This window comes from Amblyomma mixtum, chromosome 3 (genome assembly GCF_055824585.1).
Source record: "Amblyomma mixtum isolate Tamu chromosome 3, ASM5582458v1, whole genome shotgun sequence".
Lineage (NCBI taxonomy): Eukaryota > Metazoa > Arthropoda > Arachnida > Ixodida > Ixodidae > Amblyomma > Amblyomma mixtum.
The window spans coordinates 94,419,207-94,445,021 of record NC_143014.1 but is presented as its reverse complement, the minus strand read 5'-3'; the positions used below and the strand labels follow the sequence as shown (position 1 = coordinate 94,445,021).

Genomic DNA, 25,815 nt, shown 5'->3' with positions numbered 1-25,815 from the left:
ACGAACGACATGCATAATTTCCTGAAGTGGCGGTGCTGAGCTTGCTGCGTGCGACCTACGCAGCAAACGTACGCCCCCAACGAAAGCCGAGCGCCAGGCCGGGGGACGCTTGTACCCTTTTTACCGGTGGGTGTCCGGCGGTGGGTTTCGAACCAACCACCTCCCGCAGCCGAGACGGGCGCTCAAACCACTACTAGGGTGATGACGTCACCCTGTTTTTCTTCCCGTCGCTGGAATTTTCTGTACCATCTGCGAGTACACACACTAACAAATTAATACACGCTGCCAGCTTTTCTTCCAGGGCCGCGGCAGAGAATTCCTCCACGACAAAAAAAGTATTCTTTGTTATACTTTTAATCACAAGAAAAAAAATTCTAGGCTCTAAATAAAACTTTCATACCTGGCTTGTTTAATATAGTCAAACATTAAAAAGCTGACTTCGTTTACTGTTGTGATTGACCAGCGAGGTAATACAGGACGCCATGGACCAGTGTTAACTGCTGTTTTTTTTTTTTTAAATTCTGCGCCACTATAGTAATGTCTGTACAAGAGCTGCAGCAAAATATGTCGTAGTCAATCGATCCTTTCGTTCGTGTTCAGACCACGAAACGGCGGGCCTGCTTCTTTCTCCCCTTCACCCCCCCCCCTCCCCCCCACTCTTTACACTTCGATCACCCCTTCCCTCTCAAGCGTGGTTCAGGTGACCACGAAGAGTACCACCGTTACGACTTCCCTTTCTTTGCAACTTCTCCAAGCAATTCACTGTATTATGACATCGTCGCTTTCAATCCGCACCCTAACTCTCCTTTTATTTTTCCTTTCCCCCTTCTCCAGTGTGGAGTAGCAGGCCAGGGTCAACTTAACGCCGGCCCACCTCTCTATCTTTCCTTTCATTAAACTGCTTTTTTTCTCTCTCTCTTTTTCTCCGTTCTGCCTACGGGAAACGTTGAAATGGTCGGCCATTTTGGTTACGCGAGCAACAGACTGCGTGAAAGAGTAGCGTGATATCAGCCGGGCCTCGGTACGCGCTAACACTGCGCATAGGGTCACACTACCCTAATTATCGCACATTTCCACTGCAGAAGCGCCGAATGGCAGAGTTTGTCTTAACGCGAAAAGTGCGCAATTTTGCTATTTCTATAAAAAAAAGTTTTCTATTTCACCATGCATGAGGTGAGAAACGCGACCGAAACGGAGCAGTCGGCGAAAGAAACTTGAGGCCCGGTCAACAGACCCTGAACGGTCACCATCTCCACGGCCGCGGGAGCCACCTTTTCACTCATCTCCTTCTCTACATAAATAACGTCATTAGCCAACTTACCCAGCGCCGCCGCCCAGTGTGAATAGGCACGCTACCCGCATCTGCATCTCTTAAAACGCCTGTTAGATGCACACCAGGTGAAAATATTTTGCTCCGATGACCGGGCGAGGCCTTTAGCAGACCATTTTCATCGAATCGCAAAGCTTTACTTCATAATTAACTGATTCGAGCGTATCCGTCTGTATCACGTGGATAATCGATGCGAATCAAAGGAGCGACCACTTATGAACCGCCTAAACTTTTTCTGTCTCGGTCTAGTACGAGTAACCATGGAGTTTCTTTAATACTAAACTGTAGCAATGAAATCAGACAGTCCACCAACAAGGACTTATGCTTTAGCCCCTTTGAGACAATTGCAACCAAGTTTTCAGTAGTACCAATCAGTACATTAGTAATTATCGCAATAATATACAGCCACGAGGCAACTGTCATGCACTGTTAATACATACGCTTACACGAATGCTGGTTTCTGTGCGAACATACCAGTAACGTTCACACCAAAGCGGTAAGAACCTGTGGTCAGACACTGCGTCGCGGACGCCTTGAAAAAAGGTCGCAAATGATGGCGAAAAGAATAAACAAGTCGCCATACCCGAGAGGGACGAGACAGTCAAGCGAGAGCTCCTAGCAAGGAGTTCAGCAATACCGGCGTACTCACTCTTCAAGAAAGGCACATAGCTACATATCGCTTTCTGACAGCCAAAGGCGCTCTCGGCACCCTCCATACGCCTCTTACAAATGCGCCCTGCATGATAAAACGGAACACTGCCGAAGTGAAAACTTTCGGCTGTTCAATAAAGGCAGAACAAAGAGGTAAGGCAGAACAAAGAGGTAAGGCCTGGCTCATCACTCAGAAGTGAGCGGTGAGTGAAAAGCAATTCCGACACCGGGAGCTGGACCGCATTCAGCATATTTGTAATAAAGCTGATTATGAAAGTGACAGTGGGCTGACGTCATGTATTTGCTGCAGTTCGCCTGGCCTTTATACACAGCCCGAGACAGGAGATTAGTCCACTGTATGAGGTATGCATAATGCCAGATCGAACGGTAACTGCTGTGGTACGAGTACGGCCAATGGCAGGGCGGCGTCACGCTTGGAATGTTCTTGCTTGAACCGCCGACAGCACGCGAATCTCAGCGAGGATGCGCGAATAGTCATGCCCGTGGCATCTGGCGCGCCAGTCCGCGAGACCTTGGTGCCGTTTGAATCATGCGCTCGCGGATGCCCCTTCCTTCGCACTACCTATGCCCGACCGAGCGTCGCGGACGACGACGCGGCCCGCGCGCGCGCGCTGCGAATTCGTTAATAGCGTGCGTCCGACGGCGACAACGTTGGCGCGCGATTCGAAGCGCCTTCGACATATTGGTCTTCCTCCCCGTGAGACGACACCTGCCAACTACGGTTTCCCGAAGAGTCCAGTAGCGCTGCAATAAACAGGACGCGTCCTTTGCTCTCTCATTTTCCTTCTGCCTCCCATGAAACACGCGCGTGTACAGCACTTGGCTAGGCGCCACTTTCGGCACTTTTTTGACACAAAGAAAAAATAGTTTCGGATTCGCCATCTTACTGAACAAAAACCAACCCCCACCCGCTTTGCAGCTTACATGCAATGATAAGGCAACATCACTACACCCGAGAACGGCATCTACGCAACTTATACAAGCCCCAAATACATTCAGTGTGCTCAGCTGGATTCGCAGCAACCCTTTCAGAATTTCCACACGACGCGACCTACCAATCATAAAAAGCAGCAAAGCTCACCAACAACTGAAGGCGCTCGAGTGGAGCGAATCGGACAATTTGCGTATAGCGAGGCGTCTTTTGGAACCACCGCCCTGGCGAATCCAGAGTCATGAGGCTCAGAAACAGGTACGCAGAAAAAAAAACGAGTGTCCCGGTTTTTTTTTCTGCCTGCCTCCGCTAGTCGGCATCAAATAACTCGCAGTGCGCCAGGATGACAGATGTCGACGAACTCACCTAGCGACGTTCAAGACAGCAATCAAATGGTAGCTGTGTCAGTCGGTTTTCACTCGGCGCCGGTTTGAAGGCACTGGCTCACCACGTTGGAAATCCTGGCATCGGTTCGGTAACGCATGCAACCACCACAGTCAGAACAGCAACTATCGCTCAACCAAGGTTCAAAACTTCAGTGCGCTTTTGAAGCGCGTTTACGAGTCCCCCCCCAAAAGCACAACACTTTACCGCGCCGATGTATCTCCACTCCACTGAATCTGCCAACACCGCTTTGTCGTGGTAAAAGTTGTTTCACACTTTGCCGCGCAGGTAACTTGGCTCGCGCTGCAGCAGCGGCACCTGCGCAAACCGGTTTCGACTTTTTGTGTGTTTGTGGCTCCCTCTTGTGAGTTTGTAGCACACCAAACTGCAAGAACTCTTGCACTACTTTGTACACCAAAAATAACTATAGCAAACACTACATCAGTAAATTGGAAATTAATAATGGCGCAAGATAAAGACAAGCGCAAGTGACTTGAAGGGCGGGTTCTAACAGAATCAGCAATGGACGACCAGCAATCGGTTGGTCAAGTCACCGCCAGTCGCCGCCAGCGTCGTCTGTCGGTTGTCGTCGTCCGCTCGAAGTGTCTGCCGTTGAAAAGAATAGATTGCTGAAAAGTTGGCAGAGTTGCGCAAATAAAGCATGGAAGCGCTGCTACAGTACCCTGCAGCGCATATGGCTGAGCCAGGCAGAGTAGACGTGATACTATGCTTGCAGTGGCAACTTTTTTTTTTTTTGCATATGGTTTATGTAGTTTGCAGTTGGGAGTTTTCTGCTTACTGCAACTGTTGGGCTGCAAAAAGATGCAAATAATAGGGACAGAAGCACAAGGGGAAAAGCTGTGAAAGTCGGCCAATTTTAAACTAGAGGCATGCTTACTGCTGATTATTCCCATAAATTTTCTTATGCAACCAAATACTCAATTGTGCAACCAAGCATTTCATGTTGGTGAGGTTTCTGCAAGTTGTATTTGCAAACCAGCTGAAATGTTCATTTGTAAACTGTCACAGCAATTGTTTTATGGTGTAAATTTAAGTATTAGCCTGTGGCAGTTTCTAATTAAAAAAACATGTGCTTTGTTCTGGAAGATGTAGCAGCTGCATTGCTTAACACGTATGTGGCTAACCTCTTCAGCTGTTGCTCAGCATGTGTAAGAGTTTCATTAACAAGCCGCATCTACCCGTTAACATAGCTGTCATATTAATGGGGCACTATCACAGATCCAGCATGTGGTTATTTTTTGTTTGTATACTGCGCTTGGCAAGTATGCCAATGAGTTCTGAAGTCGTAATATATAAACTTAGTCCCGGTATTTGAGGGAATGCCCCAAGGCAGAAAGGCAAAATAGATTAGTCAGAAGAATCCATCCAGGGGCAGCCTACAAACAAAAGCTGTATAGCTTTCGCAAAAACTTCATAGTTGGAGAAAAATTTGTCGTGGTCCAGGGATTGATGCATGAATTAGCAGAGCAAATGCTCCAGACAGGCGGTGGTGGTTCTGGGTTCGACAACTACGCCTGGGTGGATACACTAGGGTGGATGCTAATGAGTAATTACCCCCTTATTAGAATACTTAACCAGTTCCAGAAATTCCTGCTTCAGGCCAATGGTCTTGGCATCCAGAGGTGATTTCTACCTGTGCATGGAAGGTAGCAAACATGGTTTGCTGTTTCCTCAGTGGTTCGTCAGATATTTTTCTAGGTATACTATTAGTTTCCATACATATTTTTGATCTATGTTCTTGCACTGTCCTTTCCTGTGATTTTTTTTTTAGACGTGTTTTCTGCTTAATAAGAATATAATGAATGTTTCTATTAGGAAGTTGTGTTGCACAATCATTTGCACTGTGATCATTATATTGTTTATGTATGTGCATGTATGTGCCCCTTGCTGTTGTGTTCGAGTGGTGCTTAGGGCCCAGTCAGGCAGATTGATTTTCGCCTTTTGCCCTCTGCACCAAGGCACTGTGTTGTCTAAATTTTCTTGAATAATAAAAAAAAAATATGCAGCTTGCACTCTATTCCCTTATGCTTGGCAAATGAATACAGAAAACAGTGCCTCCAAGTTATGTAGCTGTTCTCCATTCATGACGTTGATGACACGAATTCCATCTCTTTCCCAGGAACGATGACAAGACAGCAGCAGACTCTAAAGTCACTGGTGGCTCAGTGCTACACTTGGTCCTGGCTTTATGTGGTAGGGTGTGCAGTGCACTCCACCAGTAGGATGCCCAAGTTTCCAATGTTCTGTACTGCACACTAGTGTGGTACAAAACAGCCGGGTTCAGGGATTGTATATTAAATAAATTGCTTCATTAAAACTTTGATGGAAGCTGTCGCACGAAGTGACATGAGTCATATCACTGCAATTGTCTACATTAAAAAGTTCATTTCCGAATTAAGTAGCGTGGCTCTCTTGGCATTTCCCCTGTAGTGATTGAATATCCAGAACATGGCTCTGGGTGCACCGTGCAAGTTGCACAAGTTTGTGAAGAATTTTGGATGCACCGAGTCTCAATGGATAGCTTAGAACACTACTGTAATCAGTGGTACAAGAGTGTACTTGCTACACATGCATTGCTTGTGATGTGCAGCAGATATGACGTTCAAGGTAGTTCTTTTGATTCAGAAGGAATGTAGTTTAACCATACTCAATTCTCGATATTTGACTGAACAGGAAAGACCCCTCCCTGCAGTACCTTTGCTAGGTGGGCAATCCCCCTTTTCAGTCTAAGGAAGGCGGAGAGCAGCACAGAGAAGTAACGACAAGTTTCTCTACATAGCACTCGTCTATGTGAAGGAGCTTGCGAAAGCTGTAGTAGAATGCTTCAGCATGCTTTTTTTTCTTGTCCTTTAATCTTTAGTCACAAGCCTCCCTTCCCTTTCCTTTTAATGACTGAGGGTGGCAGATATACTTTCCTCGGAAGCAGAGATGGTGAAGGTTTCTGCAGAGCACATATTTTGCACCAGTTTAGGTTTCCAACTGCCAAGGAATAGCCTTAGTGAGCCCAAAGTCCACCCTTCCAAGACAGCAAGGAGTGCACGGGGTTTATGTGCGTGTGAGTGGTGAAGAAAAGCTAAGGACACCCAAAGAGTACGAAGTAACAGGCAGGAACTGGAGGGCAGCTTCATGAGCAACATTGTGCAGATGTGCAATTCCAGAAGAGGGCAAATACGGGCTGGTTGGTACATGTTTTACAAATTGGAAAAACAGCGCAATCAAAGACGAGACACAAGAGAAGGACAAAACACCAGATGTGCAACTTGGTGCTTAGACTGCAAATAAGTTTTTGTAAATATGTTAATTTATTTGTGGATTCTCTGTTGTTACAGTCATTAGTTAAATTAGTTTGGCCATCTTGACAGACCTAAAACACTGAAAAGTTTAGAGCCACAAAGTAAAAAAATTGCATTCTGGAAAGTGCACAAGATGCAAACCAAGCATAGCCTTGACAGAAAAACCCAACTAGGTGCTGTTTCTGAAAGGCAGGAGGCAAATTTTAATGACCCTTAACGTGATTATTAAACAGTAAAGTAATTTTACTGAGGTGGATGGCTTGTTTCTCTTGAAATTCACATATATCTAAATTTCTATTTGCAGAAAAATGTTATAAATGACACACACAAAAGCATTTGCTGTTAAATGCTTTAGCTCAAAAGCAAGGAAGGATGGTAAAATAAAGCGCTCATTATGACATGTACGTATAGGTATACAATAGTCATTAACAATTAATGAGAGTTGGATTCTTTCATATGTGTTTAGTTGCACGTTATACAGCTCAGAAGAGTGTGCTGTCGGTCAAGTTAGCTTTGCATGATATCAAATGAAGTGGGCGCAAAACCTAGACAAGGACCGAGAAGAAACACATACGACAGACAAGCGCTTGCCAGTCGTCGTATGTGTTTCTTCTCGGTCCTTGTCTAAGTTTTGCACCCACTTCATTAATATCATGTTGTACAGCTTTATAGTGCCACATTGTACTGGCCTCCTACTGGTCGTCTTCCCATCCATGCCCCACACCTTTGCCCGAGACTTTCCCTTGAACAGTTGTCGGCTGTAACAGCCTGGTTCACATCATGGCCATCATCTACCCATGACATTTTTGAAGATGGTGAGTGCTCATATTCAGAACCTGTAACCATCTGTCTGTAAGCCCACCCTTCACAAATTAGCCCAAAAGGGGTCTTCAAGGTAAATAAAATGAAACTTTGGGCATGGAGAAACCTCTACCTCTGCCAAAAGCCTGTCAAGACCACCATGGCCTGAATTTTTTATTTTTCAGGCATGTGCAAGCAAGCAGGATGAAAGGAAACATTAAGTTGTGAATAAAGTTTTGAACTTGAAAAGGCATCAAAGGGCTCATGCATCTGAAAGAAAAATTAAATACGCTGCCCACTAACATATGGAGAGTAATCACAGTCTGCATGCCAAGAAGCGCTTGCCTTTCATACTGCTTTGAGCAGTTCATGGATGCTTTGTATGGAATGTGGCCATCTCTGGGTTTCCCACAATAACCTTATGTAGCTAAGATCCTTATTCATCGGCACTTTTGCATTGAGCAAACTATTTTGTCCGGAACTCAAATTTAACCTGCTTCTTGTCAAAAAGTTTGTTACGCTCCGGTGGCTATAAGGTTCTCATGAATGTAATTCAGAAAAATTTTTTGTAGGACTTGCTAATAGCAGAATTCAGTCGATCACAACCACCATTTCACTGTGCTTCCTTCACACACACTGTGCTTCCTTCCCACACAGAGTAACTAGCCTTAGCAAACATTTCTACTCCTTGTGGAGAGGTACAAGTAAAATATGAAGTATGTGTCTTGTAAGCGATCTGTGCCATACCAGATTTGCACCAACACCCGTCGCCTGGAGATGGCTATCACAACAGCACACTACACATTGCACTGTGGTAAAGCTTGATAATACTTGCTGCAATAAGGGAGTAATTACTCATTGACGTCCACCCGAGCACAGCCATACGGCCACAAAGGAAAGTAATTACTCATTGACGTCCACCCGAGCGCAGCCATACAGCTAGAAAGGAAAGCTTTCCTTAGTAGCCATATGGCTGCGCTCGGGTGGACGTCAATGAGTAATTACTCCCTTATTACAAATCTACTCCACCTTGGGGGATTCCCCTAAACATTTGACCGGCACAGTTCCCACTTCGAGTTACTGATCAATTCGCCCTCGCCCTACCATAAGCTTGCCGTCCCGGTTAGCTCAACTGGTAGAGCGACTGCTCCGGTGAAGCGGTGGTCCTGGGTTCAAACCCCGGACCAGGACGAATTTTTCTTTAACTACGAAGTTTCTGAGAAAGCTGTATAGCTTTCCTTTGTAGCCGTATGGCTGCACTCGGGTGGACGTCAATGAGTAATTACTTCCTTATTACAAATCTACTCCACCTTGGGGGATTCCCCTAAACATTTGACCAATACTTGCTGTACTGGCTCAGTGGCTATGGCATTAGATTACTGAAACCAAAATTGTGGAATGGAATGCCAGCCATAGTGGCTGTCATCATGACAAGTGGCTACTGCCAATGGTAGAATGGCGAAAGATTGAATCTGAAAAAGAACTGTTACAAATTGCAGCACCTGGATTCCAAACTGCATTAACATTTTCTGAAGCTGAAAACCCGGTGCAACACTGTTTTTCAGTTCCTTTGAATTGATTCTGGATTCTGTCAAATCATGCTTCTCAAGCGCCACCGATTTCATTGTGTTCACTGCAGTGTTCATATTCCTGTAGGTGTTATGCATACCTACATGCTTTCTCACCAAGTTTTCAGTTCTGTTTTCAGGTTTGCGTTTTGTGTTACGAGCACTGCTTGTTTTTTGTGTTCATCCTCAGTCTGCGTTTCTAGTGCATTTTATGTGCAGCATTGGACGTTACAGATTTCTCCTATGTAATGCTCTGCTGGGTGCTTATGATGTCACAAAAAAATATCACGGTCATGAACGTACCCTTGACTTCCACAGTGCTACTCCGAATTGGGAAGAGAATTGTGGGGAATTCTCGTGCATTTGCTGCAATATGCACATGCTACTGCAGAGAAACCAAGAATTTTTTTTTTTTTCCTGCTATATAATGTTTGTGCTATCGGCAGGAAAAGTAAATGGACCACGAAAACTAATTTTAAATTTTATTTCTTAGAACCAGGCATAGTGGTAACTGTTTACTCCATCGGTAGACGCTAAGCACAGTAGATCGCACTTGTCATGCTTGTCATTTCCTGAATTCATGAGATAAGCTGTCCAGGAATAAAACCTTAAAGTAACTTTCACAGTCCATTCACTCTTATAGACATTTTTTACATAGATGGCTTGCCCTGACGTCATTCAAGCTGCCATGTTGAATGACACAACTATGGCATGAAACTGAATGTTTTTGTAACCAGCATGTCACTGCCACCACAGTGAATGCCGAGTGTTACTTCATCGTGGTGTCTACATCATCACATGCAAACCACCACCTACTGATTGCCTAGAGATAAATGTAAGCTTCCAGAGGCCTACATTTAGGACAGAGCTTTGTTATACATACTAGGTTGTAAAGATATCAAAAGTTGCTGCAGTATTAAAAGTAGACATGTATAACACTGCAGCGTTTTGTGGTTGGTTGGTTTGGTTTGTGGGGTTTAATGACCTACAGCCGCACATGGGCGACGATGCCATAGTAGAAGGCTCTGGATTAATTTAGACTAGCTGGGGTTCTTTAACGCACACTGACATTGCACGTCAGGAGTGTTTTTCATTTCACCTCTATCGAAACGCAGTCACCAAAGCCAGGATTTGATCTCAAGTCCTTGGGCTCAGCAGTCGAATGCCATAGCCACCAAGCCATCGCAGTGGGTCTACACTCCTTCGTATTTTGGCTCGTGAGGTGGTATTCAAGAAAGTTATTTCAACTCTTTTCGGCAAAGCTAGTAGTGACAGCTGAATAATCCCAACATTAGAGTGTTTAGCACAATGCGTTCCACACAGTGCTACTACAGTTCACTACTAACCAAGCATGTGGCATGGCACACACACAAGCACACCTGGCACAACACACATGCAGCTGGCACCAAACAAAAGCAAGTCACAGAAGCACACATCATGGAACGTGCTGCGTGTAATGCACTTTGCTTCAGTGCTCACAATGTGACTCCTTGAACACATGAAAATGACTGATAAGAGTATGCTGTAATCATACGATTTATTTTAACAAATGTACACTAAAATACACACTATCTTCATAGAAAAGAAAACACGTATTGAAAACGAAGTGGTTAGTAGCCACAAATATATGCTGCCTGTCTCGTGTTTTAAACCTTTTCAAAGTATGAATGGTGCATCAGTAAATACCGAGGAGGGGAACAAACATCATTACTGTTGGTTCTCTGCATTCAAGCTCTTGGAATTTTTTTTTCTCTCAGAATTCACAATCCCTGCATATTTCCATAACCAAGCAGAATTCTGAGGCCACTTGAAAGGCACCTTTATGTTTGGTTTTATTACTCTACAGCATTTATGCAATGAAGATGTGCTTCTAGCCTGACACGGGGCCCGAAGTTTACTCTTAATGTCCTAGGGTGTGATGTTGAACATAAGCACACTTCCGACACATGCTCAAAAAAATAGATCTAAAGCTGAAACTTAACAAACGCCACTTCTTTTCACAACTTACACAAGCTTACAACACCTACCTACAGGAATGCTTGTCCTTTTGCAACTACTTACAAGTTAGAAACTGGACCCCAGATGGCCTCATTTCAAATTAGAAGGCAACAGCTGTAGCTTTAAAATGTTCAATAAACAGCCTCTGAATATCAGCGTGCATAAGCTGCTTCTTCAAACAAGTAGCATGCTAAACATTTATCCCCTATAAGTGCAGTTAAGCTCACTGTAGAATTATAGTAAAACAACTGCTAAACTTTTGGTTCACAGAAACTGAGTAGAGATAAAACGGGGGCATCCAGCTTCTGACGGCCCTGCAGCTCTTCGAGTTCCACAACAACAAGGCAAAGGGCTACATTGCCTCCTGCAGCTCGAATTAAACTGATCGCAGCTTGCAAGCTCCCTGAAAAATATAACACATGCAACTTTGTCAAAATCCACTTCCTGGTAAAACAAAGTTTGGCCAATGTGCAACCACATTTTAAATAATGTCACAAGCATGAGCAGTACAAACGCCACCTTCAGCCTGTTTCCATTCATCAACATTTCCTGCTTTAGCTGCACATATAATCCTACCTTTTGCTCTGCAACAGCTACTTTAGTTAAAGCAACAGTGAAAACTTGATTCTAGCACACTGCTGAATGATATCTTGAAAATTTGTTTAGCACTCTTCAGAGTGCAAATGGCTGCTGGTAATATACAGTCTTTGTCAAAAGTAACCAGGCTGCATGTTTTTCTTCTAAGCCGTATATTAAAGCTATTATGCCAGCCCTCAAGCTCTACATCTCTGTATGGTAATAACAACCCCTTTTCTCACCTTCAAATAACTTTTTGACCTTTAGGGAAGACGTGCGGGCTCTGTTATACAAATGAGAAGCAAACCATGGAGCCTGGTTACTTTTGACAAAGACTGTACATGGGGAGTAACACGACTGCATGCTCAAGCAACGAGCATGTCTAGTCCTGAGCATATCTGAGCATGTCCAACTTGGAGCAATGTCAGAAGATCTTTTCTGGTTCTTGTAGACTTCTATCTATATGTGCGATGTCCTTTGTGCGAAAGAAACCCTGCAATGTATCCAGTTCGGCAACGGCACTGTCGACCTTTTTCGTACATGGAAGTGTCTGTAAATGTCTGTGTGTTTCGTTTTTAATATATATTTTTTTTTTCATCCTTAGTGGTTTGGATGCTGTGTTTCCTCATATAATGCGCTTTTTATGCAGAATTAAAAAGAAAAAAACGTATTAATGCGGTGCTACTGTATACGCCAGACACGGCATTCTTATTCTACACTTGAAAATTCAGTGCATTTTTTGTGGCACTTACTTCCAAACTTCTAGCATTTTTGGTAACTTTTTCTTTCCACTTCACAGTCCATCCTTTGCTTACTATTGTGCTGATAGTAACAGGCTTTTCGTTCTCTCTTTCTTTCAGCCAAGCCGCCGCGGTGGCTCAGCGGTTATGGTGCTCGGCTGCTGGCCCGAAAGACGCGGGTTCGATCCCGGCCGCGGCGGCTAGAATTTCTTTGGAGGAGAAATTCTAGAGGCCCGTGTACTGTGCGATGTCAGTGCACGTTAAAGAACCCCAGGTGGTCGAAATTTCCGGAGCCCTCCACTACGGCGTCTCTCATAGCCTTAGTCGCTTTGGGACGTTAAACCCCATAAACCAAACCATCTTTCTTTCAGCTGTCTAATTGTTTGCTTTAGTCTTTCGGTTTATGGGGGCTAGAGTTCTTTAACATGCACTGACATCGCACAGTACACAGAATTTCACCTCCATCGAAATTCGACTGCTGCGGCCAGGATCGAATCCGCATCTTTTGGGTCAGCAGCCGAGTGTCATAACCCCTTTAGTCCATCATGCTTCCAGTCTTTTTTTTTTTTTCATGTCACTTTCGTTTTACAGCAAATATTAGCACTCACTAACTTTTAAAACACTAAAAAGCACTTAAAATCATGACACCTTAAAATGCTCACCTGCAGGAAGTGTATTTACTTCAATGCCATTTTAAAATTCATTAAAAGCAGGTATCTTCAGACAGCTGTGAGCACTTTCATGCTATGCGTAGTCAGCACATGAAGGTCAATGGACGGGCCTAGCTCATGTAAAACTGGCAAAATTTACTGGATGACTATACACTCAATACAGTATTTACCAAAGCTGCCATGCAATGCACAAAAGAAGCTGCTAACCATTCTTACATGTAACCACAGTATGAAATAAGCAGCTACTTACCACCTGTGGCCAAGAGGTCATCAATAAGAACAATGTTTTTGCCGGGAGACACACTTTCTAGCTGGACTTCTAGTTTGTCCTTTGGAAAGAGAATAACAAAAGGAGAGTCATTTGCAAACTAGGACAGCACTGTGTTAGTACTTACAGTGTTTGAGTTCTCATCATGCAATCACACAATGCACAGCTAGTAGTAACTAGTTAAAATATCAGTTCAAATATTTACAAGAACAAAGCCTTGGCAAATGAATACTAAGGCACAGTACAACACTACCCTAATAAATAGCTCTGCAAATTTTGTTACACCACTTTGAAGAAATATAAGTGCCACGCCTTATTGAATCCCTGTGTTTGTAATGGGAAAAATTTAAAAAAAAAGCCCTGATGCCCCCCCCCCAAAGCAACTGCCAGGCCTAAATCCAAGTTCTTAGCATTACCTTCAGACAGGATGCAGCCTATGGCTATGGCTTCTTAGACATCGGTTGTTCAGTCGTAATAACTATATATTATAAAATATTTAGTTTTACACGCTTCCAGTCTCCATGAAGACACTCACATGGATTGCAAGGCTTCAAGAAGTCCGGCAGTAGAGTTCTGTAGTTTCACCCACGTGGCAGTAGAATTCTTCACTGAATGTACTTCTTGAAAATGTTGATAACATGCAGTTCTCTTCCCAAAGTGTTAATTTATACCACTAATTCTACAAATTTTGATGAGCGGGATGAGAACATTGCTACCATGGGGCAGTATGATAACCAAGCTGAATATGTGCTAAGGAATTGCACTATGTGAAAAACAATACCAAATGAAGGAGTCATGCATGAATATGCTCCTGCCATGCACAAATACGTGTGGGTACTCAATGCAGGTGAACACTAGACTGAATGTTGGCACTGCTAGCAAAATATGCGCTTTTGACATGCAGAAGTAAATGTAGGTGGATGAGCTGGCAAGGTTACATGTTTAACTAGAAGTGCAAAAAACACACAAGCGGAGCAAGAGGAAAGTAGATACAACAGACACTGTACTCGCAACTAAGTTTTACTGACAGAAATGGAAAAAAAATACCATGCAGAAACAATATTGAGCAAAAAGAAAAAAAAATGAGAAAAAAACCTTAAAAACGGACCATCCATTCATATCCACTGCACAGTCAGGGCACGGTTACTATTTCAATGTGTAGCGACTGCTTGTTCTGAGCATCATAAGTGCAAGAAAAAACAAGTGCATCAATAAATTTTCAATCCTTCTAAAAACAAGGAATATTAATATCTTAAGTTTAAAAAGACTAGCCATTCGGCATCAAAAGGCAACTAACTGCTCTGTACCTGCACCATGTGTGTTTGAATGTTTCATCTAACTCGTTTGTTTTTCCACATTTTTTTCTTTCCACCCAATAAGGTATAAGTTGTTCCCATATGATAGGTACATTTACTTTTGGTCAAAAACTGAGCGCTGAGTCAGCTGAAGGCACGATTCGATTCACCTTTCTTTCGCTCCACTAATGCATTTTTTGTTCTGCCAGTTAGGCGATGCCTGTGAGACACCAGCAAGACTCCATGCAGCGATATCTGGCATCAAAACAAACTGATGTGGACAGCTTTTCCAGTGCAGTGGGGTGGATGTTTCACACTGATGCCGTTTTCTGCTGGAGTAATGAACTTCTAGTTCCATTTAGGAAAAACTCTACTTACTGAAGCAGCATTTTTAAGTGACTCTGCTCATAAGGAAACTCATAAGCATTTCACTCAGCCCACGCTATGTTACTGCAACAAAGCTCTACTGTACCAAACTTTTATGCTAACATTAAAAAGTAGAAAAAGCAATGTAGGAAAACACTTCTTACTTTGCTCTGTTTCAGGTGTGACTCATTTCACCATCATTTAAGCAAAATATAATTCAGTAAAGAGCATTTACTATCAGGAAGCCCAATATTGTACTTATTTAGCTCGCCTTCAGTTAAAGCAATCTCAGCTTTGGCCCTGCACTTTCTTTTTTGTTCCCATATGCTGTTACCATACTTCACAATACAAAGATCATAACACCCAACCTTATCTGTGTGAAACCCCAGCCAACAAGAGAAGCACGAGTCATAAAACTACAATGCTATGCTCAAACGAGTTCACCAGTAGGTTAAACATGTGCCAAGTACCTTTCCATACTCCAAATCGTAAGCCTGAGACTTGACATTGCCAGGCAGCTTTCCTGCCTTCCGAATGGGCACAAATGGCACATTCAGAGCCAGTGCCAGAGGAGGACCCAAAAGAAAGCCTCGTGCTTCAATGCCAGCAACCGTGTGGACATTGGGCACAGACTTGCGCACATGCTCAGCAAACAAATCCACCACCTTGCGAAAGACATCAGGCTTGCGAAATATTGGCATTATGTCCCTGCATGGTGGATAGAGAAAGAACTTGTTAATGGTGCCATGACGTCCCCTCAGACAAAGTGGACTTTTATTCATGATGTGCTCCAAAATGTCACTGTAGCTACATATACAATATTCCGTTCTTTACAACCTGTGTTGGACTGCCCCGTCCTTTAAGTTCATCTTAGTTTGTCAAACTGTAAATATCAATTAGGCCAGCACCAAGTTTTTAAAGACATGCACGCACATTCTGACACAATTTATTTGTTACAATTATTTGAAGAACACTGCGAGCTTTGGCTTAATGCATTATGCAGGAGAGCACAGTAAACAAGAACAATCAAGCAGGATACAGTATGAAGAAAAAGCAGTGTAGGAAAATTGCTGGAAAAAAAAAGGAGTGGATGATGACACATGCACTCTATATATGAATCAGATAAAAAAAGGAAAGGCCAGAAATGGAGATATTTAAGCACTGCGCAGAAAGTTTCCCAACAATAAGCTATGGTCGAGCAGACTGGGAAATGACTGGATTAACATGCATCCCCCAGTGTCTGAACTAAGTGAGTGGATAATGAACCAAATTCATGGACATTCACGGACAAAGCTTCTCTTAATTTCTGCCATACTCCCAGTAGCAACAATGCAAAATGGCAGCAAGCTCAGCCATTAAATGCCATGAAAAAAAGAAGGAAGTTTCATCAATTAAAGAAAATAAATGTTGGAAATGCCTCCAGGACTAAATGTCGTACCGTCATTAAACAGGACTGGGTGTTTTAGATATCAGCTAATATGCACTGCAAAACTGTGTGCACAGCAGCTGTAATATTTTTCACTTAAGCCATAGCAATGGTCATCTTTCAAAATGCCGCAAGGTTTTTTTTAAATTATAAGACAAGGAAAAGCGATCCTGCATTCTGTGATGGCTCATGCCAACCTGAATAGCGCTCACTTTGGTGAGCAGATGAGCACAGGAGTGCTTGGCAATGGTGTACAATGGCAATGTCGACGCCCTTTTACCTCCGAGGAAGTGCCCCACAATGCAAAAACAAATATATAAATTAAATAAATAAATAAAAAAGCAAGAAATATCTTCATAAGCAGCAGTTGCGAAAGCAGAATTGCCTCCAAGTGAATGTAACAGGCTAAATCTGGCGATGACAACCCTTTCAAAGCGGGTGCGTTAGAGAAGAAAGGTGGGCTAGTTGGTCGTTGTAACTAGAATGCATATTGTCAGCATGTTTCAACAAGGCGCAGGACAGAGTAAGGGACACACACAAGACAAAAAGACAAACGCAGGAGGAACACACACAGGGCAAATGCAGGATGAAACATTCAGCCTACGTGTGCCCCTTACTCCCTCTCCTGCGTTTTGCTAAAACGCGCTGACAGTATGCCTTCAAAGCTGGCATCCGCAATGCATTGGCTAGAGCACTGGATGAGAGTGACAGTCTGTTAACAGCATGTAACCTTAAATAAACACAACAATTTTCTTTCCCATACACAGGATATCAATCTTGTGTAGAGAATTCAAGCAGGGTGCTCCGCAGCAAAATATGCAGAGATGATGCCAAGGCGGAAGTGCAGCCACGCAGGCCCACAAAATTAAGCCTGGCACAGCAGCGAGTGTCTAAAATGGAAAAAATTTTAGCGTGAAGTAGATGTGGGCAAAAAAAAAGAAGGCACAGACAGGTGCTGGCATCAAACTTGCACCGACTTCCATGTTCTTTCACTTTCCTTATGTCCGCATTAGATCTATGCTGAAATTTATTCATCTAGTGACTAATATTGCTTTTTGATTTTGTTTTTTCTTGTCTAGCTGCACACAATTGAAGTGCTCCACAGAAGACTGAAAACCACTGAAAATGCTTGCTACTATACAAAACACGCATGTTTGTCACAGTTCTTGAACCCCCCCAAAAAATCCTGCACGCTTCTTTGGATGAGGTTGCTTCCAAAAAATGCCCAATGCGGAGGAAGAGGCAGTTGTGCCTCAACTTATACTTTTTGCAATCCACGAACACATCACGCAACATGGTGCAGCAACTATTTGCCAGCAGGCTGACCTGACAAGGTCGCTCTTTGGCTGACATCCTCAATCGAGTGGCTTTCGTGAGCGATTTTCATCAGCTTACATGTTTGCACACTGCTGCTTCAGCTTTCGAAATATCGATGGAAAATTGTAGTAACCGGTGCAACGTCGATCGCTGCAAGGCGATAACAAACGCAGATCAAAACCTTCGATTTGTCACCCCGTACACTGGCCTTTTGCCCTATGTTCCCTCATGCCACGATCCTAGGTGGAGATGCATGCGAAAGAAGTCTTATCAAGCGTTGCAAATGGCGTAGAAATTATGCCTTAGGACCGAGTCTCGACTTGCACGATTTATCCAGACAGCATCGCAAATAATACTAGCCTCGCAGCTACTCGCTAAAGTGTTCTGTAGAGACAGCAGAGCGGACTGAAAGCACTTTCGCGAGTTTTACGAGCTTCTCATTACGAATGACCACGCGTGCAGCCAAGGTCAGGAATAAGGGCCTCGCCCTGGAGTTTGGCCACACGACGAAATTCATAGCCTGCGTCCAAAAAAAAAAAAAAAGAGGGAAAGACGGTAACCGCGAACAACAGCGACTTCAGGCAACAGGTTCGCACAAACAAGGCGAGCGCCATTATGAAACGAAATTTTAAACATTTGACCTTTATTCTGACCAAGTCACCTTAATTATACCATGCATGCGAGAAAACGAAACGTAGTTCTCTTCTGACCACACTTTCCAAGTGTAGGTATCGTTCATTAGGTTCAGCGACTGTCGAAACATATTTTGAGCAATCGCCCACCTTTGAGCAAACGTTTCCCGTTGAACACCTAATTGTTGCACTATGGTAAAACTACGCGGACAGCAAGACATTTGACAATTCGTACACTTACTGAAACAGGATACCCTTTTTAGGAAAATCAGGGTACGCTTTCAACTCGGCACGGATTTCCTCAACTCTGGAATCCATGAGTAGCCCTTTTCAACGTCACCCTACAACTCAACTTTAAAAAAGAAACGTTAACACGAGGTGAACAGACCAAGCGCACACGAACCGCGGAACGAGATAGCAGACGTACTCAACCCAACCTCGCGCCTACCACAACATCGTCCAAAGTTAGCGGGCTAGAAACGCGCCACAGAGATGGCCTTGTTAAACGTATATATCGCAAATGGACCTGAATATTCTGTGACGGACTGACTGCATCGCTTGTGCGAGAAAGAATCTCGCTGTCATTTTTTTTTTTTTTTGCCGCATTCTAGTCAAATTTATTGATCACCCGTTACACAAGGGCCTAGACATAAGCGTAATCGTCATCGTCGTCATTTTGTTTTTAATTTGTTTCTTTTTGTGTACTTTTTTGGGTATAATGGACGCCGTAGTGGAGGCATGGTTTTCTTCCTCCATGAGTGGAGGGCTCAGGATTAATTTAACCTGAGGATCTTTAACGTGCGCGCCTTTTAAGTTCCGCCGTCGCTGAAACGAAACCTCCGCTACCGTGATTGAACCGGGCCGCGTCCTCCGGCTCGATGGCCTAACGCGCCAGCCACTGAACCACCGCGGCGGGTCTATGAAGGAAGGAAAAATTCATAAAAAGAGTGAGGAAAGGACCTATTTCATGACTTATTCTCCTGAGAGCACTGACATCGTGGCGCATGGGTAGCGCGCGCGAGGTTGTCAAGTTAAAGCCCCTAGTGTTACAGTGGCTTGCGTCGCGCGGGATTTCTCTTTGTTTTATATTTCGCGGGCTTCCTTGCTCAAGCTAAAAACAAAATGGTTAGGTAAAATAAAAATTTCTGAACTGACCAGACCATACCTGCGCCAGTCATTTCATTATAGGTCAAGGCTCATATGACAGCAAAGATTGGAAAGTAAGTTATATACCGGGTGTTTCAGCGAACACTTTCAAAAATTTTTATAGACAAGCTTTTTGGGATAAAAATATGCCTTTTGCGGCACAGTATTACCAGTGTTGGCGGACACCAGAAAACAGGTGAATCGTCTTAAGTAGTAAGTTGGTTAACCAATTTTTAATAATTAACTTCTTAACTAGCTGACTTAGGCGCCTAGTTGCAATCAGAGATTTGTAGCCGGTCTTTAGTAATAGCCATATCAGTTTTTAGAAATTAGAAAATGCGATTAGCGTTGGAGCTGTGGCTTGACGAAATTTGGCTTTTTCGACTAGTTACGTGCACTGGTGGGGTTGCTTTGCCTGCATGCTTTCAAAAGCCCACGGTGCAGCCAGATTTTGTCGAGTCACAGCAGCTAAGGTAACCGCGTTTTCGAAATTCTAAAAACTGATATGGCTATTAGTAACGACCGGCTACAAATCTCTAACTGCTACTAGGGGCCTAAGTCAGCTAGTTAAGAAATTAATTATTAAAAATTGGTTAACCAACTTACTACTTAAGACGATTCACCTGTTTTCTGGTGTCCGCCAACACTGGTAATACTGTGCCGCAAAAGCCATATTTTTATCCCAAAAAGCCTGTCTATGAAAATTTTTGAAAGTGTTCGCTGAAACACCCGGTATACTATATCCGGCTTGCTGGGTTATAGTTTAGACTACATGCACTAATTGTAACGTACCGATTGTGGCGTACGCGAAATTGGCTATCCCAACAATCGATACAATATAAGTACATGTAGTTTTAAACTATAACCCAGTAAGCCTGTCTTCTCTATCGTTTCGAAAATTTCACCGCGCTTTTTTGTAAGAATCACTAACATGATTTCTAAAACCTGAAACGAAGAAAAATAAAACGTCGGCAGATTTACACAAAGGCTGGAAATAAAAGGAGAAACCCGTGACCTCACACCAAGAGTCAGTCCAGAGCTGGGCACTCATTTCCAAGGCTACCCAATAGCAATGGGAAACACAGTGCTAAGTCTGTCTACCCTGGTAACCTTTACGTGTAAAGAAAGTTTCCAGCTTCCCCAACTACAAAAGGACTCTAAGCCGTTCAGAATATTTTTTTTCTTTCTTTCTCTTTCCCGCCTCCCTGAAGAGATGAGTGATGTTTCTGGTTTGCAATATTTTCCTTAATTTTCATACTGTATGTACGCAGTTCTTTGTAGACTATAACTGCACCGCATTGTCTAAAACGATGTGTAAAAATGGCTCTCAGCCAGTTTCTCTCTCTCACACTTTATTTCCCTCTTCACCTGTGCTCGAATCACTGGAGACCCTCCTCGATGGAGCGAGGCAAAATAAGTGTTTTTTTTTTCTTCTTAAGCGATGGTGATTGCCTCAGGGCATAAAATGATATGTAATGATAGATGAGGATGCCTAAATAAATGAGAAAAAGGGTCGCTGATCTAATGAAATCGAGCAGTGTTCTTCGATCGTGCCAAGTGGGAAACTCTGGTTCGAAACCTAACTCGCAGAGTGACGCAGATAGGAGCGCCGACTCAAGCCTCCACGCCAACGTGATGCGCCGAGCGTTGCCACCCTAGCGTTGCGCTGCTCTCTCCCTCCCCTTCCATGCGCTCGCCTACGCGCCTTTGAGCACACTTTCTTCCCCCGACTGCCGAGTTTCGATGGAGGCGAAATGCAAAAAGCACCAGTGTGCTGTGCCGATGAAAGTGCGCTTTAAAGATCCCCAGGTGGTCGAAACTATTCCGTAGCCCTCCACTATGGCACCTTTCTCCCCCTTTCTTCTTTCTCTTCCTCCTCTAGCCCTTCCCTAACGGCGCGGTTAAGGTGTCGACCGAGATGTGACAGTGTGTGACGTTACTGCGCCATTTCCTTTCCTCAAAAAGCAATTTCCGTCAACCTCCTTGCAGGCAAGACTGGCGTGCCTCGACGTCAACGGCAAAGCCTTCATGGGCAACGTAAGGATTTGGCCTAGGTGGAATTGTTCGTTGTGAACAACTGCGCTGTTTGAATGCCCAAGACACGAAAGGAACACGACACACACGAAGCGCTATCGCCAACCCCGTTCGGTGCGCCTCGTTGGTAGCGCCGCCCATCCCGTGCCGCCGTTGAGGACGGCTGCTCACACGCTATGCGGGAGAAGAATCGTGGAAATTTTGGCTATAGCTTGGTTAAAGCCTCGCAGAGCGGTATTTTTCTTCTTTGGTGAGTAAATAGCTCTTATCAATCCAGGTTGGGACTGTGCAAAAAAAAAAAAAGAAAGGAGATAGAGATATTGACGAGCCGTTCTCCAGAGATGTGAAGCGAAGCTCGCCTCACTCACAATTAATGCCTTGAAACGCGTAGGGAATTGTGTGAACGAGGTATATGTGGTGTTCGCGGGTCCCGGCAAGTAAGACGCGATAGAACACTGCGTAGCACTTTATTGGGCAACAGCTGAGATGCGTTCTCCCGGCGGCGCTCATGCAGGTGCTCGCTTTTGTAGAGCCCCTGGTGACGTCACTTGGCGCGTCATCACGCGTCTCACTCAGCTCACCCAGAACGCCGGCGCCGCGTCTCACTCGCCTTACACAGAACGCCGGCACGTGTCTCACTCGGCTCGCCCAGAACGCCGGCACGCGTCGCTTCCTCCACCGCAATTTGGAGAGTCACGATGGCTGGTATCGGCCAGGCGGCTTCTTGACTCACTGAGGGTACCGCCTCGTAGGGCTGTTTCTGCTGACCACGGGTGCAGGGCTAGTTGCGGAGACAGCGGTTGATGAGGGTGGCGGACAATCTGAAAGTTCTGAATAACAGATGTCGGTCTCCTCCCCCACCGCAAATGGTGACGGCGTGTTCGCAGCTGAGGCTCGTAGCAAATGGTCCTTGTGTCGCCTCCACGTGCAGGATCCGTTGGGTGTCTGCACCTTGACCTCGTACGACACTGGCCCGGTGCGCTGCACGATAGTTGCTTTGAGCCATCTTGGTCCGCTCCTGAAATTGCGCACCAAAACCTGTTCAGCTTGTGCAAACGGCAGATCTCGTCCCAGTCCAAGCGCAAAGTTTCGAGCCATTCGCGTCCTAGAAGAGCTGGTCCGCTGTAGTCTACGACGTACAACGGAAGGTCACCGACTTGATCCTTGTACCTTACGGCTGCTTTCAAAACGCCGCAGGGCTGGATAACTTCTCCTGTGTACGTATTCAGTCGCAGTTCTGTCGGGTCGAGTCTTAAAGGCGGTCTAAGTCTCTAGAACTGCTGTCTTGATATTACAGACACCGTAGCTCCTGTGTCTAACTCCATTCGCAAAGGTACACCTTGAATTTCGACATCGACGCTGATGGGACGCCGGGTTTTTTGAGACAGCGTCTCGGTGTTTCCCGTGTCGTCACTTTCAAGAGTGCGGATCCACTTCCATGAACTCGTTGGATACTGCTTGGTACCACGGCAGGCACGCAGAACATGGCCTTTCTTGCCGCAGTTAGTGCACTTATCTGCTATGTGCGGACAGGCGCGGTAAAAATGCTTGTCAAAGCCGCAGCGATAACACTCGAAAGAATGCTTTCTTTTGGCTGCGTCTTCAGCGCTCATTTTGTAGAAGTCATCGGCAGCTTCTCTATCGTGCGGTTCCTGAACATTTTTCTTACTTCTTCCAAAGCAAGTGCGCGCTCAACGGCTTTTTGGAATGTCAGCGTTTTGTCTTCTGAAAATAAGTATTGCTGAATGTCGGTGCGGAATAAACCGCACACAAACCTGTCACGAAGTGATTCGTCCAAAAAGGTACCGAATTCACAGGTCTGAGCTAGTTTTCTGAGCTCGGCTACGTACTGTGCGATGCTTTCATGTTGCAGCTGACATCTTCTGTGAAATTTTGCTCGCTCTCCGATCACAGACACTCTCGGGGTGAAGTGATTGCGAAGCAATTCAGTTAGCTCCTTGAACGTCTTTTCTGACGGCTTATCTGGTGCGGTCAGAGATTTCAAGAGGCTGTATGACTTCGGCCCAATGACGCTTAGCAAAGCATGCACCTTGAGGTCTTCTGGAACTTTGTTCACCGCGAAAAAGGAAATTAGGCGTTCTTCGTAAGATAGCCAGTCACTCACAGTTTCGTCGAAGGCTTCTACTTGACCAATCTGACTGGAGGCTGCCATCTCAGACGTCTTGTCGCCTTTCGTCGTAAGTGCGGTTGAATCCAGCGTTGCTCTTCAGACTATTGCCTCGGTACTTCGTTGTCTAGCTTCAGCGCTTCTTTTCTGCGTCTTGCCTTGCTTCCACCATCCTCGTCACCAGTTGTGTTCGCGGGTCCCGGCAAGTAAGAAGCGATAAGAACACTGCGTAGCACTTTATTGGGCAACAGCTGAGATGCGTTCTCCCGGCGGCGCTCATGCAGGTGCTCGCTTTTGTAGAGCCACTGGTGACGTCACTTGGCGCGTCATCACGCGTCTCACTCAGCTCACCCAGAACGCCGGCACGCGTCTCACTCGGCTCGCCCAGAACGCCGGCACGCGTCAGTATACCAGGTGTTTCAGGGAAGAATAAGCAATTTTCAAAAATAGGCTTTTAGGAGTAAAAATATGGCTTTTGCGGCATAGTATTACCAGCGTTGGCGGACATCGGAAAGCGGTGAATTTTCTTGTAGTAAGCTGGTTAACTAATTTCTGATAATTAACTTTTTAACTATCACAGCTAGGCAAGTGGCTGCACTGAGAGATTTGTAGCCGGTCGTTAGAAATAGCAATATCAGTATTTATAATTTCGAAAACGCGATTATCTTCGGCTCTATGGCTCGACAAAATTTGACTACACCCTGCCAAAATACATGCGCTTTCAGAAAGCATGCAGGCAAAGCAACCTTTCCAGTGCACGCAAGTAGTTGCAAAAGCCAAATTTTGTCGAGCCACGGTGCCAAGGGTAATCACGTTTTCTAAATTATAAAAACTGATGCGGCTATTACTAACGACCGGCTACAAATCTCTAATTCCGACTACGCACCTAACACTGATAGTTAAAAAGTTAGTTATTAAAAATGAGTTAACCTGAGCTTGCTACTTAAAGCGATTCACCGGTTTTCTGGTGTCCGCCAACACTAGTAATACTATGGTGGAAAAGCCGTATTTTTACCTCAAAAAACCTATTCTTGAGAATTACTTAGGCTTCCCTGAAGCACGTAGTATAAGGTTTCTTAACGCGTCTGTAATAGCGACAGAAGTTGTTTTATTTGTTCGGTGTGTGAAGGGTCTCCAATTCACAGTAAAAGGGTCGCCGCTGCACCGTGTCATATTGCAGATGTATGAAGCCCATGTGCAGGAATTGAATGGCCATGGGCGATATGTTTTTAGAATTCTTGTACGGTAAAATGTGAAACAATGCACCGATAGTCACCTTTGATTTAGAATCGGCTTCTTTGGGATACAGCGTAAGAGAATAGAATAAGGCAGCACTCAAGGGCTTGCTGACAAAAGTGAAGACTTTGATAGAAAAAAAAAGCAAATCTCTTCCATGAGCGCCATTGGTGCTGTATTCTCTTCAAATGCTCACTTTTATTTCTGTAGCCTGCGTGCGCATAAAAATCTTTGCGTTGAAGGAAAGTTTCACGATGATGTAGAACCCACTATCACTGCAACGCTATACGGGGACAGAGGGGCAGCGCTAGTGCGGGGACCTGAACCCCGGTGGCTTAGTGGTTAAGGCGCTCGTCTACCGAGCCGGAGTAGCCGGGTTCGAACCCGGCTGCGGCGGCCGCGTTTCGATGGAGGCGAAACGGAAAAGACGCCCGTGTGCTGGGTGATGTCAGTGTACGTTAAAGATCCCCAAGTAGTCGAATTTATCCTGGAGACCTCCACTGCGGCATCTCTTTATTCTTTCACTCCCACTTTCCTCTCTTCCCTTACAGCGCGGTTCAGGTGTCCATCGAGATATGTGAGACAGATACTGCGCTATTTCCTTTCCTCAAAAACCAATTTACCAATTTACTTCTTGTTAAGCGCAGGCTTCGAAGGAAACGAGCAGATAGCTCCCGACAACGGCTCGTCACCCTGTTGCGACAACCACGTGCCGTAGCGTTTGTTTTGCAGAACTTTTACAACAAAAATTCGTTCCGCTGGAATCCTGTTGAAGCCAGACGCCACGCTTGAACTCGGTGGGGACTCAAAATGTGATCGAATCATGCAGGGTTGGAATTAACGGGAGGCTTTCTGATACCCTCGATGGTGACGGCACCGACGCGTCAGTTCAAACAAAGCGGCTCTTCGAATTAAGGGAGTTGGAATAAACAATAGTTCGCTGTAATGTAAATACTGGGGTGCCGAGGACTCCATCCAGTTT

General features: G+C 44.7%; 2 protein-coding genes, 1 long non-coding RNA gene and 1 pseudogene across 5 annotated transcripts in view; 1 reads left to right on the top strand and 3 right to left on the bottom strand.

The window, feature by feature from the left end:
• The window catches only part of Mcr (macroglobulin complement-related), a 191,286-nt gene extending 187,693 nt beyond the window's left edge, over positions 1–3,593 (bottom strand). The window contains exon 1 of one of the 2 annotated variants that reach the window (XM_089580182.1): positions 3,300–3,593. The gene's annotated coding sequence lies outside the window, so the exon portion shown is untranslated. Of the gene's footprint in view, positions 1–3,083; positions 3,108–3,299 lie in introns of those variants that run through there. The other variant, XM_089580184.1, reaches the window with a different exon arrangement.
• Positions 3,594–4,344: 751 nt separating this feature from the next.
• Positions 4,345–5,671, top strand: LOC149350995 (uncharacterized). Its single transcript, XR_016289478.1, has 2 exons — positions 4,345–5,036; positions 5,458–5,671. It is a non-coding gene; the product is annotated as an uncharacterized LOC149350995 (long non-coding RNA).
• Positions 5,672–10,518: 4,847 nt separating this feature from the next.
• Positions 10,519–18,737, bottom strand: Aprt (adenine phosphoribosyltransferase). 2 transcript variants are annotated; one of them, XM_089580180.1, is made up of 4 exons: positions 18,531–18,737; positions 15,385–15,622; positions 13,236–13,314; positions 10,519–11,401 (listed from the first exon to the last, which is right to left on the bottom strand). In XM_089580180.1, exons 1-4 carry the CDS (start codon positions 18,605–18,607, stop codon positions 11,250–11,252), a joined length of 546 nt encoding a protein of 181 aa, XP_089436306.1. In that variant the 5' UTR covers positions 18,608–18,737; the 3' UTR covers positions 10,519–11,249. The 2 variants fall into 2 exon arrangements, with proteins under 2 accessions (XP_089436306.1, XP_089436307.1); XM_089580181.1 differs by lacking the exon at positions 18,531–18,737 and adding an exon at positions 17,667–18,491.
• A 3,143-nt stretch (positions 18,738–21,880) lies between these two features.
• Positions 21,881–23,998, bottom strand: LOC149350993 (uncharacterized; annotated as a pseudogene).
• Between the last annotated feature and the right edge of the window lie 1,817 nt (positions 23,999–25,815).

Coding starts and splice junctions, on each gene's coding strand:
- Aprt (XM_089580180.1), bottom strand. CDS start 18,607: ATGGATTCCAGAGTTGAGGAAATCCGTGCCGAGTTGAAAGCGTACCCT. Junction 15,623..18,530: donor AAAAAGGGTATCCTGTTTCA/GTAAGTGTACGA, acceptor TCCACCATGCAG/GGACATAATGCCAATATTTC. Junction 13,315..15,384: donor ACGATTTGGAGTATGGAAAG/GTACTTGGCACA, acceptor CTCTTTCCAAAG/GACAAACTAGAAGTCCAGCT.